Raw genomic sequence first — 19,874 nt, 5'->3', positions numbered from 1 at the left:
CGGCAAAAACGCATGGGAAATCGCATCCGCATGCGATTTCATCAGCGGTGGAATCCAGGCGATTCCGCACCGCAATAGTGGAAACGAGCCCTAATAGGGAATTCGCATGGTGTTTTTTCATGCGAATTTTCATGCGAATTCGCATGGAATCAATGAAAAAGCACACAGGCACTGACATGGTTAAATACGCACACAGCGTCATCCATGCGAAATCGTATGCGAATTTGCGGTAAAATTCGCATACAACCGCATGCGATTTTGCTCCTGCATGCGAATTCGTCTGCGGAGAATCCGCGGCGATTTCCCACCGCACTAGTGGAAACGCACCCTTAGTGTGTGGCTAGCATTAAAGGACAAGTGAAGTGAGACGAATATGGAGGCTGCCATATTTATTTCCTTTTAAACAATACTAGTTGCCTGACAGCCCTGCTGATCTATATGACTGCAGTAGTGTCTAAGGCCAGTTTCACACTGAACATTGGCGGTAGTGGTGCAGCCTTGGGGCCGCACCACAAAAAACAGGCCTTCGGGGATTACCGCGTTAGTATGCGGTAATCCCTGCCTGGCAGCAGGCCAAGCAGGAAGTGATGCTCCCTTCCTGTGACTTAATCGATGATGTGTGCGGAAGCATATAGCTAAAATACACTTCTGCGCATGCGCATAAAACTTGGGCGGGTGTTTTAAAAAACAAGTTGCCATAGGCCTACATGACTTCCAGTTTGCCACACGGTAAGGTAGGTATGCGCTCACGTTAGATAACGTACTAACGGCGCAGTGCACCACATGCAATATGAACTACCCCATAGACTTCCATTGCCCAATCGTTAGGCTGCGGCAAAATGCTGCACCACACCGCGCCAGTGTGAAAGGGCTCTGAATCACACAGGACGTAATTGTAATGTATTAGAGGCAGAGTATCAGCATCTATTTGGCTGCAGGATTGTCTGAATAACACCAGAAACAAGCATGCAGCTAATCTTGTCAGATCTGACAATAATGTCAGAAACACCTGATCTGCCTATGCTTGTTCAGGGTGTATGGATAAAAGTATTAGAGGCATAGGACCAGCAGGATACCCAGGCAACTGGTATTGCTTAAAAGGAAACAAATATGGCAGCCTCCTTATACCTCTCATTTCAGTTGTCCTTTAAAGTGGACCTAAACTCTTGCACACGACTGAAGGAAAACATATAGAAATGGACCCTGTATGTATTTAGAGAGTTAAGCCTGTCTAATCCCCCCTTATCTGTGACTAATCACAAGTTGTAATTTGATCCCTCCCACTGTGTCATCTTCTGCCACGGCAGAGAGTTAATTGGTAAACACAGGATGTTAACAATATGTCTTCTTCAATGAAAGCAGGAAGTGGATACACTGCAGATTTATTACAGAATTTGTATCAGCTGTAACAAATACATGTTTTTCTTTAAAGGTTATTGTGCTGTGGTGTATCTTTTAGAGCAGATAAGAAGTTCTGAGTTCAGGTGCACTTTAAAGAGACTCCGTAACAAAAATTGCATTCTGTTTTTTATCATCCTACAAGTTCAAAAAGCTATTCTAATGTGTTCTGGCTTACTGCAGCAAGTTCTACTATCACCATCTCTGTAATAAATCAACTTATATCTCTCTTGTCAGACTTGTCAGCCTGTGTCTGGAAGGCTGCCAAGTTCTTCAGTGTTGTGGTTCTGCTATGAACTCCTCCTTCCAGGCCCCTCTGTGCACACTGCCTGTGTGTTATTTAGGATTAGAGCAGCTTCTCTCTTCTCTCTTATCTTTTACAAGCTGGATAAATAGTCCTCTGAGCTGGCTGGGCTTTCACATACTGAAGAATTACAGACAAGGGCAAAGCTGTTTGCAGGAAGAAACAAGCAGCCTGAAACTTCAGTGCATGAGAACAGGGGGAAAGAAACACACAAATGATCTCTTGAGATTCAAAAGGAAGGCTGTATACAGCCTGCTTGTGTATGGATGTATTTTCTATGTGTGGACATACTGTACATCAACCTACTTCCTGTTTTGGTGGCCATTTTGTTTGTTTATAAACAAACTTTTTAAAACTGTTTTTAACCACTTTTAATGCGGCGAGGAGCTGCGAAATTGTGTCAGAGGGTAATAGGAGATGTCCCCTAATGCACTGGTATGTTTACTTTTGTGCGATTTTAACAATACAGATTCTCTTTAAGGTCATTTTGATAACATATTACAAAATAGCTTGTGTATCAATTCTTCAACAAATGATCAAACATTTATTTTAAAAAAATATTTCATTTTAAATAACTAATCTGGTTGAAGCCACATGCTATGACCCGTCGACTGACCTAGCCCCTAATGCAAAGGGTGCATTGGAAGTGTGTCAGAGCATGGGTTGGAGCAGGACTAAAGTAAGTTACCAAGAAAATCTTGGCTGAAACCATACAAACCAGATTATTAAAGAGAACCTGAGGTGTGTTTAAAGAATGTTATCTGCACACAGAGGCTGGATCTGCCTATACAGCCCAGCCTCTGTTGCTATCCCAAACCCCACTAATGTCCCCCTGCACTCTGCAATCCCTCATAAATCGCAGCCGTGCTGTGAGGCTGTGTTTACATCTGTAGTGTCAGTCTCAGCTGCTCCCCGCCTCCTGCATAGCTCCGGTCCCTGCCCCTGTCCTTCCCTCCAATCAGCAGGGAGGGAACAGATGCAGGCGGGGACTGGAGTTCTGCAGGAGGCGGGGAGAGCAGCAGACTGACACTATAGAGATAAACACAGCCAGCTCTGACAAGCTGTTTGTCAGCAGCGTGGCTGTGATTTATGAGGGATTGCAGAATGCAGGGGGACCTTAGGGGGGTTTGGGATAGCAACAGAGGCTGGGCTGTATAGGCAGATCCAGCCTCTGTATGCAGATAATATTCTTCAAACCCACCTCGGGTTCTCTTTAAGTAAAGGTTAAATATATTAGTATTTACTGTGTCTCATACAAGCAAAAACATATTTCTGAAACATTTTAATGATAAGTGAGCAGTTTATTTAGTAGGCATACACTTTCACTTTATGTACTTCTTTCTCTTCACACTCTCTTTGCTTGTTGTAATAGTAGAAGGTATTGTCCTTCCTTTGCAGTTTTTTCACAAAGCCAGTGTCTGGCCACCGTTCCACCTGGAAAAGCAAATGAAAATGCTAAATCTATCATTTGGGTAACAGTGAAATGTTTCCTTCTTAGAGTTTTTAGTCACAATATGACATTTTAAAATGTATTTTTACTTGAATCAAACCTGTATTCAAGTAACTGCAATTGAAGGACGTCAGGCGCTGTGCGATGGCAGTGTAGCCCGAGTTGGGCGCCATTATAAAAGCAATGCTATAGTCTAGGGCTGATACAATTTGGGGTTCCGGCAATCACTGAACCCTGAATTACTTCTCCCTCCAAGTTGCTACGGCAATAGCAGCAGCAGGGTGAACCGTAATTCGACTCACCCTATGCCCAACTCACCAACGGCAGGTATGCACTGCAATGCCCTCTCTTTTCAGTTAGTTTATAGCTTTTTCCTATGTTTGGCATTCTTCCAACTGTAGCTATAAGCATCCTGTAAGCTTTTACTCTATCCATGTAAGCAGCCATCTTGGAAAAGTATTTATATATGCCTACTGGTACACATGCTGAATTCTCAGTTGAGATGGGCACTCAATGGACAAACTGTAAAGTGTGTTTACCTACTTTTAAAGATGCGAATACATCTAGCGATTTATGGGCAGACTGACCAAGACACAGATCTCTGTTTGATCGAATCTCATCAGAGAGAGATCTGTTAGCTGCCCGTAAACTGCAGGATGATTCCCCATCAATTTCATCATGAAATCTTTCAGGAATCAGCCTTGTCATGCCGCATCTGCCGATGTCCCTTCAAAAAATGTCATATGTGCCAGTGCATTAAAATCTCTCATCTGTCTGGTCAAATCTGATCAGAGAGAGAACTGTTGCCTGTCCTTACAACGCAGACCAATTCCCAATCAGTTTCATGCTGAAATCTCTAGGGAATCGGCTGAGTCCACCGCATCTGCCACCTTGCCGATGTTCCTGCAATGTATAAATGTCTATGGGCTTGATTCACAAAAGAGTGCTAACTGTTAGCACGGCCATTTTCGCGCGAATTTTCGCATTGCGCGCAATCGCGAATTTTCGTGCTAAACGATAACGGTTTCGCGTTCAAACGCGAATTTTACCGCGAAATCGATATCGTTTTCGCGTGAAAACGTTATCGTTTAGCGCGAAAATCCGCGACCGCGCGCAATGCGAAAATTCACGTGAAAACGGCCGTGCTAACAGTTAGCACTCTTTTGTGAATCAAGCCCTATGTGTGCATTTATACATTACCTGTCCTGTGTCGGGGTGCCCATCCGTCTTCTGAATCCAAAGCTCTTCCATTAGCACTATACACGCCACCTGCTATGCGTCACACACGCCCCGCCTGCTATGTGCCAGCGGTGTGTATAGGGCTAATGGAAGAGCTTCGGGAAGATGGACAGGTATCGCAATACAGGACATGCACATTTACACACTGCGCAAACAGCGCCGGGGGTTTTTGTCGCTCGTCCCGATATTGCTTGCTGTCACCGCCCTGCATTCGATCGACCATGACGTCCCGACATCTAGCAGCGTTTCCGATTGACATGCTCAGCCCAAAATTGGTCACATCGTCAATCGGGCATGTACTTGGCGGCACTGATTTTCTTCCGATTTGATAATACTTATTGCTTTTAAGGTGAAGTTAAAATAAATGCAGTTCAAATAAATAAATGATTAAAAAAAAAACCCAGACTAGAGGAGGTGGAAACATATTTTTAGTGTTACAACCAAACTGCAGGGTGTATTCTCTAATTTTGTAACCGCATGCCACTAAACGAAGTGGCTTGTTGTCACTATACAGCTGACGATGTATAGTGTTGTGTTATGGCATTGTGCAATCGTTCATTTCATACTGCCAGCAGAGAAATGTACTGAAGATGTATGTTATTTAGACTTATGAAATGAAAGTATAAAACAAAATCTGAAAAAGAACTACTGTACATACATCCCAGTGAGTAAGTCATCATTTGTACTGTACTGCTGTAACTTAAAAGTAAAAACATCTTTACCATAGCTACTTGTTTGATATGTTTATACTCCATTTCATCTCTGTATCCAGCTGTTTGGAATCTGTATAAGTTTTCGATTTCATCTGACCACTGCTTTGCGCGAGACATGGATTTTGGTTTAACGGACAAATCAACATCAAAATCTTCTCCAGACATTCCTGCTATTTTCAGTGTTTGCCTAGAAGAAAATATACTTTCCTTTTTGAAATATAAATTAAAACAACACATTTTATTTTCTCACAGTTTTTAGGTGATATACATTTTTAAAGCCCCAGTTCACCTTTCTGGATTTGTATTGTCAGTAAAGGTGAATAGGAGACTATCCCATAACTCACACAATTTACATATGTGATGGAGTCATTCCATGGAACAGTCAGTCCCATGGCCCAGTGATCTGTGTTCAACGTTTAAGCCTGGTACAGACATCCCATGTTGATTGGTCAATCAATAGTACATTTTACCACTTCCATGTAGTATGGGGGCACAGAGCAGTGCTTTTCAGCGCAGGAAGATTTGGGTGCAGCAGGCGCCACCATAGGCTATGATAGGAATTACATCTATAGTGGCGCTCAGTGAGTAACATCGGCGCCGTCAGAAGACAGAGCTGAAGTTCAGAGGCGTAGCTAGGGTTTTCAGCGCCCGGGGACAAAGACTATTAATGCGCCCCCCAAAGTCAAGGTTGCGCCGCGCCAAAAAGGGGCGTGGTCACATAATAATTGTGGGCGTGGTTATGGGTGGAGCCAAATGTATATGGAGGTTAGCAGGCTCACGCTCACCCACCCTCCCTCAGTATGTACCTTCCAGCATGTTCCAAGACAAATTCAGCAATCATGAGCCCCCCCCATCAAGACAAATTCAGCAATCATGAGACCCCCAACATAACCAACTCAGCAATCATGAGGCCCCCAACAAGACAAATTCAGCAATCATGAGGCCCCCAACAAGACAAATTCAGCGATCTTGAGGCCCCCAACAAATCATGAGGCCCCCAACAAGACAAATTCAGTAACCATGAGGCCCCCAACAAGACAAATTCAGTAACCATGAGGCCCCCAACAAGACAAATTCAGCAGTCATGAGTCACATAAATAGACAGCATTTCACATAAATAGGTAGAATGCCCCCTTAATATGGTAGACACCTCTCACCTGGCAGCAGTTCTCCAAAATACACTCAATCTGACGTGGTTCCCCAAAAATAGGTAGCCCCAGGTCTATAGTTGTCCCCAGAATAGGTGGCCAGCAGTATAGATGTCCCCAGAATAGGTGGCCAGCGGTATAGATGTCCCCAGAATAGGTGGCCAGCGGTATAGATGTCCCCAGAACAGGTAGCCAGGGGTAGAGATGTCCACAGAACAGGTAGCCAGGGGTATATGTGCCCAGTATATGTAGGCAGGGATATGTGTGCCCAGTATATGTAGCCAGAGGTATATGTGCCCAGTATATGTAGCCAGGGGTATATATGCCCAGTATATGTAGCCAGGAGAATAATATGTGCCCAGTATATATAGTCAGGCGTATATGTGCCCAGTATATGTAGCCAGGGGTATATATGCCCAGTCCATGTAGCCAGGGGGTATATATGCCCAGTATATGTAGCCAGGGGTATATATGCCCAGTATATGTAGCCAGGGGGTATATATGCCCAGTCCATGTAGCCAGGGGGTATATATGCCCAGTATATGTAGCCAGGGGGTATATATGCCCAGTATATGTAGCCAGGGGGTATATATGCCCAGTATATGTAGCCAGGGGGTATATATGCCCAGTATATGTAGCCAGGGGGTATATATGCCCAGTAGATGTAGCCAGGGGTATATATGCCCAGTAGATGTAGCCAGGGGTATATATGCCCAGTAGATGTAGCCAGGGGTATATATGCCCAGTAGATGTAGCCAGGGGGTATATATGCCCAGTAGATGTAGCCAGGGGTATATATGCCCAGTAGATGTAGCCAGGGGTATATATGCCCAGTAGATGTAGCCAGGGGTATATATGCCCAGTAGATGTAGCCAGGGGTATATATGCCCAGTAGATGTAGCCAGGGGTATATATGCCCAGTAGATGTAGCCAGGGGTATATATGCCCAGTAGATGTAGCCAGGGGTATATATGCCCAGTAGATGTAGCCAGGGGTATATATGCCCAGTAGATGTAGCCAGGGGTATATATGCCCAGTAGATGTAGCCAGGGGTATATATGCCCAGTAGATGTAGCCAGGGGTATATATGCCCAGTAGATGTAGCCAGGGGGTATATATGCCCAGTAGATGTAGCCAGGGGGTATATATGCCCAGTATATGTAGCCAGGGGTATATATGCCCAGTAGATGTAGCCAGGGGTATATATGCCCAGTAGATGTAGCCAGGGGTATATATGCCCAGTAGATGTAGCCAGGGGTATATGTGCCCAGTAGATGTAGCCAGGGGTATATATGCCCAGTAGATGTAGCCAGGGGTATATATGCCCAGTAGATGTAGCCAGGGGGTATATATGCCCAGTAGATGTAGCCAGGGGTATATATGCCCAGAGTAGGTAGCCAGGTGTCCCCCTCCCTGCCTCCCCAGCAGGAGGGGAGCAGCGCAGAGAAGAGGGAGAGCTGCTCTCTCTCCCTCGCTGTCCCCTCCATTAATGTCCGGGTGCTGGCAGCGGCGGGCGGAACTTACCTCCGTCTCGTCGCAGCGCGGATGGATCTGCCGCTACTCTGGTCTAGTCCAGACCAGAGCAGCGGCTGCGGGATCCGAACTTCCGGCCGGCGCTGGAGCGAGACGGAGGTGAGTCCCGCCCGCTGCGCCAGCACCCGGACAATAACGGAGGGGACAGCGATGGAGGGAGGGAGAGCCCTAAGGTGAGAGAAGGGGGGGAGATGGCCCCCTTCTCCACCGTCCGCATAGCTCTCCCTCTTCTCTTCTCTGCGCTGCTCCCCTCCGCAGAAAAAAAAAAAATCAGCTCAGCTGGGCGCCCTTAGGGACCCGGCGCCCGGGGGCACTTGACCTACCCCGACCCCCCCTAGCTCCGCGCCTGCTGAAGTTACTTTTAAAACACAATAATTCGGCCTCCAGCAATAGGTGGAAGCCGAATTATATTATTTCCCACCATCCATGGCGGCCTGGAGGGGGAATAGTAATTATCACGGCCGGGACTTGTGCAGAAGCAGGATCAGTCATATACCGGCTGTATCCTGCGCCCAAGTCTTCCTGCGGCGATTTCAAATGTATGCTGGGGGCAAACAGATTTTCAGTACAATGAACAGACTATGTAGGTTTGCTTTCATACTACATGGCAGTGGAATAGTTGGCCAGTTACCGGCCAATCAAAATTGGATGTGCCAGGTTTCACAGCTGGTAGCAAATTCCATGACTTTAGACGAGCTTGGGGGTACCTACACACATGCTTGGTTTGTGGCCATGTTCAATCTAGTGTGTAAATGCACCTTTACAGTTATGGTGACTGGGTGCTATTTTCAGTGGTTCCAGGTGGATGCTTAGAGGGACAGGAACTCCAACAACTGCTTATTTGGTATGTATATCGTATCATGTATAGTGGTAGCAAGGTGCCTTTCCTCTATACCCTATACCAGTGATGGCTAACCTTGGCACTCCAGCTGTGGTGTAACTACAAGTCCCATGAGGCATTGCAATACTCTGACAGCTCTAAGCATAACTCGGGGAGGCATGATGGGATTTGTAGTTTTGTCACAGCTGGAGTGCCAAGGTTAGCCATCACTGCCCTATGATGAGACTGTGACGATGAGACTGTTCAGGTAGTGTATGAAATGTATCTTAGTGATGCATCCATGTGGTCTCTATTACTGGAGGTTTAATTAGAAAACTGCCATGACAAAATCAAAAATCCACCGAGAGCCCTTAAAAAACAGGTCTCCCTTGCTGTTGTCAAAACGTATGTTACAACGGACACCAAGGGACACAAAAACCTTCTATGGAAAGACAGAGTGGATTGTACATCCAATTCACTGTAACCCTACATTGTATTCAAGCATAGTGTGGACCTAGCTGTTTTTCTAGGTTATATAGGCTCCTTTCACACGATGTCCATCGAAAAACTATGCAATTATATTTCAAAAGGGCTTTTTACACAGGTAGTTTTATGTGTGTGTGTTAAGGCAAACAACATTAAAATGAACCTGTACTGAGTAAAATTATTAAAAATAAACACATGAGGTAACTTAAAATGAACATTACATAGTTACCTTGCCATCAGTTCCTCTCAGAAGCTCACCATTTTCTTCTTACAGTGATCCCTTCCAGTTCTGACAACATTTTGTCAGAACTGAAATATACTAGTTGCTGTCAGTTATATATCAGTTGTTGTCAGTTACAGCTGAGAGGAGAACTGATGTGTCCATGTTTCCCTATGGCTCAAGTGAGCGATGTAACAGTTGAACAGTGTGCTGACCAGGAAGCTGTTATGGGGTAATAGCCATTTTCAAAATGGAGGACGGAGAATTCCATTGATCACAGTGGACAAACAGGATGCAGGAGAGGAAAAATAGATTGAGGAGTAGACTACACAGGAGGTAAGTATGACCTGTGTATGGTTATTTTGTCTTTTAATTTTCAGTTCAGGTTTTCTTTAAAGCAGTACTCTGCAATGCCAGGTCCATAAACAACAAAACAGCAGTTATTCATGATCTAATAGAGGCTTCAGATCTAGCTTTAATTACAGAGACATGGTTGGATCAGAACTCAGGACCCACTCTTGCGGCTGCGGTACCAGACAATTACTCAGTTTTACACTGTGAACGGCAAAACCGCAAGGGAGGAGGATTAGCTTTGTGCTTCAAATCCAGTTTGAATATTAAACCCCTTGCTGTAGCCCCCACTCACTCTTTTGAATGTCTGGCAGCCGAACTCTCAGCTGAGAAAAAAATAAACATACTGCTTGTCTACCGACCCCCTAATGGTGGCTCAGCTTTTCTCAAGGAAATAGCAGAACTTGTATCTTGCATAACACTGAAACACCCTAGGTGGATAATTCTGGGAGACTTTAACGCATGGGTCGATACACACTCTTCCCAATTTGGAACTGAGCTACTTCTCTCCATGAATGAACTGGGCTTCTCTCAAGCCATCAACCTCCCTACCCACAAAAAAGGACACACTCTGGACCTCATTTTCCATTCAGAACTCCTAATATCCAATGTGGAAATTGATCCAGTAGTTTGGTCAGACCACCACACTGTCCACTTCTCCTTTACAGCACCGGCTACAAAACACTAACTGAAAGAACTAATAAAATATCGTTCCTTAAAAGGTTTGACACCCCAACACCTGCAGAACAGCCTCAATCTAGACGGACTGACAGATCACAACTTAGGCCTTGAACCCATGGTCCTTAAATATAACCACGATGTCTCAGCCGCTTTTGACGGCATAGCTCCATTGAAGATAAAACTTTCCGCACCATTACATCACGCTCGCTGGTTTGACAACTCTATAAAGGAACTAAAGAAACAGGGACGCAGAGCGGAACGAAGGTGGCGCAAACACCAGTCCCCTGATGACAAACTTTCCCTAACTGCTCACCTGAAAAAATATCAAACGGCGATTAGCAAAAAGAAGTCCTTATTCCTGTCTCACGAAATTGTAAATGCAGCCAACAGACCTGCCCAACTATTCCGCACGGTTGACAGCCTCTGCAATCCATCTTGCAGGAAATTCAGCATCAGACCTTCACAGGAACTGTGCGAAAAATTTGCCCACTTCTTCTCAGACAAAGTCTCCTCCATACGATCTGCCATTCAATTCACAGCCCAAGAAACCCATGCAGAGTCATATAACAGGTGCAAAAATAGCCTACCACCATGGTCTGATTTTAAAGTAATCACTGAAAAAGACATATTGGACATCTTCTCAAACCTTCGCCAGACTACCTGCGATCTGGCCCCACTAAGTTCATGTTGAAATGCCCTGAACTATTTACACCGGCATTCCACAAAATAGTCAACGGTTCCTTACAAGAAGGGTGGTTTCCCTCTACTCTGAAAGAAGCAATCGTCAGGCCACTACTCAAGAAACCATCCTTAGACCCAGATGCTCTAAACAGCTACAGACCTGTCTCTATCCTCCCCTTTCTGGGAAAAGTTATTGAAAAGGCTGTCTACCTCCAACTTGAAGACAGGCTCTCCCTCTTCAATCTGGCTTCAGGAAATATCACAGCTGTGAAACAGCCCTCACCCAGATTTGCACTGATCTGCTCATTGCAAGAGACAAGGGTCAATGTTCCATCCTGATTTTGCTCGACCTCTCAGCGGGTTTTGACACAGTCGATCATGAAATCTTGCTCAACAGGCTACAAGAGTACTGTGGCATTGATGGCATTGTTCTCCAGTGGTTCAACTCATTCCTGGCTGGCAGAACACAAAGGGTAGCCTTAGGGCCCTTCCTCTCCAACCCTGTACCACTAAAATACGGTGTACCTCAGGGCGCAATATTATCCCCTTTACTTTTCACCATATACATGCTGCTACTTGGAGAAATCATACAAAAACATGGCCTGACATATCATTGCTATGCTGATGACACCCAGCTATATTTGTCATTCAAACCTGGCATCACAGACCCTACTCCACAAATAAACTCATGCTTAGCTGAGCTTCAGGAGTGGATGAATATTAATTGGCTAAAACTTAATGCTGACAAAACTGAGGTTCTTGTTATCGAGGGCCAGGGCTCAACAGCAAAGCAGCCCCAGTCTCAACCAACACCGCTAAGGATAGGGAGCTCAGATCTGAAAAACTCAGACTGTGTGCGCAGCCTGGGAGTACTGATTGATAGGAAATTAAGCTTCAGGAATCAAATCTCAGCTGTTGTGAAACATTCCTTCTTTCATCTAAGGAATATTGCAAAGATTAAACACCTAATTCCTTCAGAGGATCTTCCAACCCTAGTCCATGCCTTCGTCACATCAAGGTTAGACTACTGCAACGCCCTCTACACAGGCCTGCATAAGAAAGACTTACGCCGCCTGCAATTAGTACAGAATGCCACCGCAAGGCTGTTAACGAGCCAACCCCGCCATTGCCACATAACACCAACCCTGAGCTCACTCCACTGGCTACCGATAAAATGGAGAATTCTGTTTAAGATTGGCTTACTGACATTCAAATCCTTGCACAATCTGGGCCCTGGATACCTGAAGGACTTGTTGCAACTGCATCACACCCCCCACAATCTTAGATCAAAAGGACGCAACATCATGATCACCCCCAGAGTCCACCTCAAAACCTTTGGAGACAGAGCCTTTTGTCATGCTGCCCCTACACTTTGGAACTCCCTGCCACACCCAATCAGGACAGCTCCATCCCTGGAAGCATTTAAGTCTAAACTGAAAACCTACCTCTTTAGTCTGGCATTCATGAACATCTAACTATCTCCTCTGTAACACAACCCAGCCTGCAACCCTGTATTAATCTGAGACACAACTATGCGCTTTGAGTCCTATGGGAGAAAAGCGCTTTACAAATGTTATTGTATTGTATTATTGTATTGTATGTATGCAATAAACTGCAATATGCAGAAATACATGTGTAAAGTCTTACCGTACGATCAGTAGAGTGTAATGCATTGCATTCTGCTCTACTCATCGTGTGGTAAAACTTTACCAATATAATTTTCCTTAATGCAGTTTTTTTTTTGCATACACCAAATAGAGTGAAAGGAGCCTAAAAGCATAAGAGTCGGACCCCCCTCCCTCACCGCGGTCCACCATTTGCGCTCCCCTCTAGCTTAAGTTCAGCAGCAGACGCCGCTATTAGTAAGAGGCAGTGGGCGGGAATGACTCACCGCTTCCATGTTCCAGCGTGCGTTCCACTGTCAATTCCTGCAATGCCGTCCACTTACAATACAGTGGGCGGCATTGCAGGAAGTGACGACAGTGGAATGCACGCTGGAACGCGGAAGAGGTGAGTCATCCCCGCCCGCTGCCTCTTACTAATAGCGGCGGCAGCTGCTGCACCCCGCCGCTGTGCCCAATACCCCCTTCCTGCCCGCTACCCTCTTATGCGGCGTATACTACGCCACGGGTCTGCTAGTTCTGATATAGTAATGTTGATTTTTTTGGGTCATTTTTCCTTCTTAAAACAGATGGGATTTGTGATAATTCAGCTTTAAAGCATACATGAAGTGACATCTGCATGTAAAGCTTTACTCACCTGGGCCTTTTTCCAGCCCCTAGAAGTGTCTTTGTCCCTCGCCGCAGTTCTGATGTGCTTCACTCTCATGGCCACTTCTAGGCCTGCGCAAGAGTGCGCCTCTCACGATCACGCTCCTGTTGCCGTGAGCATCCTGTTCTACACAAGATACTGACCCAGCTGGGTCATTCATCATTTCGAAGGGACAACTGGAAAGTGAAGCACATCAGAACTGCGGCAAGGGAAACAGACACATTAAGGGGTTGGAAAAAGGCTCAGGTGAGTAGAGTTTTACATAGAGCTATCACCTCGTGTATCCATTCCTTTAAAGGACCACGATCGCAAAAAAAGTAGGCAGTTAAAATCTGACAGAACTGACAGGTTTTGGACCAGTCCATCTCCTCATGGGGAATTCTCGTGTTTTTCTTTGTTTTCAACAGCATTTCCTGAACAGCAGTTGCAAAGTCTAACTGACAAAATAGTGTCCAAGTGAGTAGGTAGGCTGGCTGGTACCTTACTATTTTGGCAGTTAAACTGCTGTTCAGCTAATGTTGTTGAAAACAAAGAAAACCCTGAGAATCCCCCATAAGGAGATGGACTGGCCCAAAACCTGTCGGTTCTGTCAGATTTTAACTGCCTACTTTTTTTGCGATAGTTCTCCTTTAAGTTAGCAACTGTCATTTCCCATGATGTATCACCCGTGAATAAGCCAATCATCTCTGTCAGCCCTGAAAGCAAGGCTGCACATCCAGAACCGTTGGTATAGTGAGCCTGTAGCCAGAGGCGGGACAAGGTTCTCCAGCACCCAAGGCTGAGACACCAAAGTGCGCCCCCCCCATCCCTGCCACCCCAGCCGTCACACACTGATTGCTATTAGACTAAGAGGTGCCCCAAGGCCCCCAACCTCCCCAACACCTTAATCTCTAGTTATCTGGCTTGCAGTCACTGCCATGTATCCCCTTTTCTTATTTCTTTGTGCTTCAAACACAATTGGGAATGACAGCTGAATGAATTGTGCACCCCCTCCTACACTGCGCCCTGAGGCTGGAGCCTCTCCAGCCTCTGCCTCGGCCCGGCCCTGCCTGTAGCTAATAATAATTGTACAGTGCCATACCAATCCAACATACATACAGCCTGTTTCTGACTTGTTGGTCATAAGTGCATGGCAAGGAGTAATGTTGATGAACACTGTTTTAGTGAAAGACCACCTTAGACAGAACAGAACCAAGAATTCACTTTTACAAAGAGTGGCATATCTGAGGCCAAGATAGATGTTCATCAACATGTTGTGATTGACCCTAAACCGAATTTGTGTGAATTGGAGTTCGGTTTAGTGAAGTGGTGACATTGTTCAATGTCAGACAGAGATTCTGTTGGTTATGTACATGTAGAGAGGTTTGGATAAACAGGAAGCACCAAAATCCAACAGCTATCTTACTCCCCGACCCCCACTCCAGAATTATTCGGCACTGACATTCAGTGGGCCACAGGTTTCAAAAGTTGATTAATAAATTACTCATAAACAGCACAGAGCGCAGGACGGTACTAGTGACTTGCTGCAGCAAATACACAGCACTGGCATGCATCTTAGTCACTCGATGCCCCCTGCTTCTGTAATTCGCACATTTCAGCCTCTACAGACAGGAGCATCTCCTGCACCATCTCTTACCTGAGCCCCCGGCACTTGGGACGGAGCTCTCCGTCACCTGCCGTTGGGGAACTGGAGTCCGGTAACCAGGCAACCCATGACGCTCTCCTCCTCCTAGGGGAGGGCATAGAGAAGCGCCTGGCACACACCAATGACATCTACAACAGGCTTCCACTGTGTATCAGCTGAGCTCCCGAGAATCGCATCGGGGTAAACAGTTGTAAACTAACGCTAATGTTCTGTTTTGTACATAATTACGCCACAGCTGGCTTGCAGTGTAAGCAGATCAAATTCGCCCTAAGCATAATAAGGTAGCTTCAGCTAGATCAAACCACCTTATTTTTCTTAATTCTTTCACACATGCTTTATGAACTTTGTAAAGAATACGTCTATCCGGTGGGGGCGAAAAAGAAAACTCCGTTTAGCACTTGACCCCGAAAAGCTCGTCGGTTTGAAGTTCACATCAGTGCGCATCAGCGCCTCCTCATTGGTGGAAGAGGCACTAGAATTCAGATCGTGCGCTGTGATTGGCTGGAGCTCGCTGTGCGAGACGCAGGAGGACTGCTGTGCGCTTCCGGTAGCGCTCTAGTAGGTTTTGTTTTGCTATTTTGAGTTGCTGCTAGTGTCCATGACATGAGCTCCTTCCAGGGCCGTATGAAGGAATATCCTTCCATATCTATTGACAGGTATGATAAGGAGAACCTCTCAGCAAAGGCGTATTTTTTATCCCACTGTCACAAAGGTAAGCACAACTTTGGCTTTAGGTTTTGTTTTTAAATCTGTTCTTTTAATTAAAGGGGAACTGAAGAGAGAGGTATATGGAGGCTGTCATGTTTATTTCCTTTTAATCAATACCAGTTGCCTGGCAGCCCTGCTGGTCTATTTCTCTGCAGTAGTATCTGATTTAAACCAGAAACAAGCATGCAGCTAGTCTTGTCAGATCAGACTTATAAGTCTGAACCACTGAAACACCTGATCTGCTGCATGCTTGTTCAGGGGCTATAGCTAATAGTATTAGAGGCAGAGGATCAGCAGGGCTGCCAGGCAACTGGTATTGTCTAAAAGGAAATAAACATGACAGCCTCCATATACCTCTCTCTTCAGTTCCCCTTTAAAGCAGTACAGGTTGTGTGTGTGTGTTTTATTTAAAATGCTGTAGAGCTGCGGCGCCATAGGAAAGCTATTACTTGCGTTATTGTATGCGATTTTTGCATTGCGGCGAAACGCATATGATTTCAACGAGTGTGGCGACTGCCTAAGGCTAAGTTTCCACCTCTGCGAAAATGGGCCGATTCCTCGGCCACGAATTCAGATGGATTTTAGCAGCCTATAGAAGTGTATGCAGAGCATACAAATTCGTGAGGCGAGGAAAAATCTGAGGCCCTGCAGCATAATTGCATGTGTCACTGCCCGAATCCCATAGCCGCGCATAGTGCGGCTAGAGGTATTCGGCTGCGAGACACGAGCATCTGTGCCTACATCGCATCTCGCAAGACGCATGCCGTGCACAAGTGGAAACGAGCCCTTAGAGACAGTTTCCACTAGTTGCCGTGCGTCTTGCGAGATGCTTGGCGGCACTTCCTTCCTGTACAATTACGCAGCCAAATCCTGGAAGCTGTGCCATGCACGGTTATGGGATTCGCTGCCTCCCGCACGAAAGAATGCTGCAGTGTCGGCCAAATTGCTAAGGCAAGCAATTTGGATGATGGCGGCATTATCCCCTATGGCAGAGTTTCTCGCGATTTGCTTGCGGGGAAATTCTGTGGATTTGGCCCGATTTCTGCAGCAGTGGAAACGGGCTCTTTTAAGGTATTTGGTGAGACCATTTGTGTAGTTGTTGTGTAGTTGCCAATGCAGGAATGCTGATCATCTGGATTTGACACTTCCACTTCCTGTGGCAAGTGACTCAGGGACACTAAAATACTGAGGAATCTAACGACTTGTACACACACACTCACACACTCTGCATGGTATCAGACCAACATAGATCCGACAGTTGGATCGGGCAAACTGCCTATTATTAGTTACTCGTTAAGTCGTTTGCACACGTACACATGCCTGATTATCATCCAACAGACTAAAGTCAGAATAATCAGGCTGCAGGTTGGTCCGTGTGTATTTAGCTTAAATGACCTTACCAAATACCAAAATTAAAATTCTCACCTAACTGTTGGAACAACCAAACAAAAAATAAAAGAAGTTGAGAAAAAACCTATACCCTTTCTGTGAAAATGTACATTCTGTACTTTCAGGAGAGCAAGTATATCAGTACCCATTTGTTCCAATGTTTATGAAATGCCTTTTTGAATTCCAGAAAGCATATTTTATGATATTCTGGTTTTGTACATTCATAAAGTCATGTACCTGTTTTTTTCTCTTCTCAATAGCTATGTAATAAATAGTAATGTGAGGCTTGTTTACTTTTACAGATCACATGAAGGGACTTCGAGCTCCTTTTCTGAAACGCAGATTGGAGTGCAGGTGTGTTGGTCGATGGAATTTAATGATGCAGCAGAAGGTAGTCCTGATCTGATAGGCATTACTTACCTTTGCTAGGCTGCTTCTCTAGCCTCCCATCCATACGAGGTTCACCATCTTCCCCCGAAGAGACTATAACTATAGCACTTTGACGCGCCTGTGGTGGTGTCGCAAGCCTTTGACCACCGTAATGCATGCCGGGAGATGTACTCACATCAACAGACTACATCTTCTGCCATGCATTGTGGCGGCAGAGAGCGCTCAACACTGCCAGAAGCATGAAGCTGCTGTCACTCCCCAGGGAAGATGAACTCCATAAGGATGGGGGGCTAGAGAAGCAGACCCCTGTAGGTAAGTAATGCCTACCACCCCCTTCCCTCCAATGCTATCACAATGCTCCCTAAGGGGAAGTTTATTTTATGATTCTTACTGTAAAGGTGCCTGGGCCCCTTAAAGGTTGTAGCATATCAAGTCCGTTGTTCCCCATCCTTCCCACAGAAAGTTCCCCCGGTCCCCTTCCCTTCTTCCATAGTTAGATGTGTTGCCCTACTGTAACAAAGCAAGGTGTCTGTACAGGACTTGGCCCTAGATAAGTCACTTGAAGGATCAAGTCCCAATTCATTTAGACTGCAACCGTTGTCCATGTGTACTTACGTTAAGGTTACGTTCCTAGTGGGCATTGCATTCCCTGTAATAGCAAGAGCACAATGGAGCTGAAAAGGGGCACCACACATTATCTGCACATGAAACATACGGTCAATGAAAAGTATGCTTCACTGTACCTCTTCAGCACGCTATTATTTGTTATACTTGACCATGTCTGTCATATTTTGGAAAAAGATTGTGTTTTCCAAGACAGCTGCAAGTATTCTCTCCAGGGCTGTGGGGTCGAGGAGTCGGACCAGTTTTGGGTACCTGGAGTTGGAGTCAGTGGTTTCAATAAACTGAGGAGTCGGATGATTTTTGTGCCGACTCCACAGCCCTGATTCTCTCAGCTCATGGTCTTATCAGCTCTCTGCTAACAGCAACAAAACGTTTGCAAAGTGCTTTTCTCCTGTAGGACCCTATGCGTGTTAGTGTTGGTTCCATGGCTTTGCTGGATGCACTCTGGCCACTTGGGTTATAGACTGTTTTAAGCATGTGTGAGAAATAATTTAGGTTACCCAGGAAGAGATCTTGGTAGTTTGGTTGAATACAAATTCCCCTCTCCATAGAGCAGAGCACGCTGTTAGGCAGAAAGCTAAACAAATGTTTGCACAGTTAAATGCTGTCTGAGATGTTAAAAAATGATCATTTTGGGGAACCATTATTGCAAGTATGTGCATGCTTTTAGGCACCAACAAAGAAGTAATTCTTCACTGCACTCCAGGACCTCCACAAACTGTCTGAGGCCTGACCTTCAGTAACCCCTAAGTCCTATTCTGAGGTATCGGGGTTCAAATGCAACATACGGCAATTTCATTGTTTTTAATATGTTTTTGTAAAAAAAAAATTCTTTTTTTTTTGTTTTGCAGCCTGAAAGTTTTCCTGTATTGCTCCCCAGTTACTAAAGAACTGCTGCTGACAAGTCCTAAGTATGCATTTTGGGAAAATCGCATAGTATGTAACCTTATATTTATTTTTTATAATCAATGTATTAGTGTTGTCCAAAACAATTGTTTGTTATAATTTCAGGTGACAAAGTGTTGTCTGTACCGGCGTACAATATCCTTTCCAGTCAGCTCTTTTTTTGGTGAATAGCATTCACGTTGGATTTTTTATTTTCACCAAGCTGCTGCTCCTATTATTGAGTATTTGTAAAATGTTCACATCTTCTGCATCATATTATCCACAGAGGCACTTGGCCCAAATGTTGACCCATAATGCGTTCTCCAAAATTGATTGCCTGATTAAGCGGGCTACTGACCCCTGAAACGTGTTGCACACTTGGAGATGTTTCAATAAATGTTACTTTTAATATAGTAACGACTCATTGGTTGGTCATTGTGTACCTGAGGGAGATGAGTCCAATCACTCCCCCCCCCCCCCCCCCCCCCCCAAGCTGGATTTTAATTATTGTATCCTTGTTGGCGCCTCTGTGATGTTAGTTGTACTATTGATCTAGTCCGCCCATGGTGGAGGGGTGTTTCCCCGTTTCCTTCTTTCTACAGAGAGCGACTTTTTTAATACCTGAGTGGGGTCAGGTCACAATTCTCCCCACCTGCCTTTTCAGTGGTTGCCTTTGCGGCGACCCGTACTCAGACGCTCTTTTCAATCTATGAAGCTCTCAGGAGCTCAGAATTCTTTACTCTATTCTGTAAGGCTGCCACTATCATAAAATGATTTACTTTCAGACAACTCTGTATCTGGACTTCTAGTACAATGATTTGTGGTTGTTCTCAATGTGCTTTATATTTTAAACGACTCCCAACAGTTTATTCAATACTGAAAAATGTAACAACAAAAAATATGCCATCCAGGCCTTTTTTATTTTGTACTTTGACATT

The 19,874-nt window shown here is 45.2% G+C and overlaps 2 protein-coding genes across 4 annotated transcripts in view; one reads left to right on the top strand and one right to left on the bottom strand.

Moving 5' to 3' along the window:
* Positions 1-2,982: 2,982 nt before the first annotated feature.
* Positions 2,983-15,374, bottom strand: MEIG1 (meiosis/spermiogenesis associated 1). The gene is made up of 3 exons (XM_068276161.1): positions 14,932-15,374; positions 5,114-5,291; positions 2,983-3,136 (listed from the first exon to the last, which is right to left on the bottom strand). Exons 1-3 carry the CDS (start codon positions 15,066-15,068, stop codon positions 3,008-3,010), a joined length of 444 nt encoding a protein of 147 aa, XP_068132262.1. The 5' UTR covers positions 15,069-15,374; the 3' UTR covers positions 2,983-3,007.
* The window catches only part of DCLRE1C (DNA cross-link repair 1C), a 32,907-nt gene continuing 28,073 nt past the window's right edge, over positions 15,041-19,874 (top strand). Inside the window, exons 1-3 of one of the 3 annotated variants that reach the window (XM_068276158.1) lie at positions 15,041-15,652; positions 17,340-17,391; positions 18,903-18,987. In XM_068276158.1, coding sequence (XP_068132259.1) covers positions 15,544-15,652; positions 17,340-17,391; positions 18,903-18,987 — 246 coding nt within the window. In that variant the 5' untranslated portion in view covers positions 15,041-15,543. Of the gene's footprint in view, positions 15,653-17,339; positions 17,392-18,902; positions 18,988-19,077; positions 19,121-19,874 lie in introns of those variants that run through there. The other 2 variants (XM_068276159.1, XM_068276160.1) reach the window with 2 other exon arrangements.

The sequence above is a fragment of the Hyperolius riggenbachi genome, chromosome 3 (genome assembly GCF_040937935.1).
Source record: "Hyperolius riggenbachi isolate aHypRig1 chromosome 3, aHypRig1.pri, whole genome shotgun sequence".
In the NCBI taxonomy this organism is placed as follows: domain Eukaryota; kingdom Metazoa; phylum Chordata; class Amphibia; order Anura; family Hyperoliidae; genus Hyperolius; species Hyperolius riggenbachi.
This window is presented reverse-complemented; position numbering and strand designations above follow the sequence as displayed.

Bases quoted from the DNA above. Each gene is read 5' to 3' on its own strand.
- MEIG1 (XM_068276161.1), bottom strand. From the start codon at position 15,068: ATGTCATTGGTGTGTGCCAGGCGCTTCTCTATGCCCTCCCCTAGGAGG. The intron at 5,292-14,931 runs GTAAGAGATGGT...ATTTTCTTCTAG, and splicing joins CCCAAGTGCCGGGGGCTCAG to GCAAACACTGAAAATAGCAG. The intron at 3,137-5,113 runs GTAAAGATGTTT...TTGCTTTTCCAG, and splicing joins ATATCAAACAAGTAGCTATG to GTGGAACGGTGGCCAGACAC.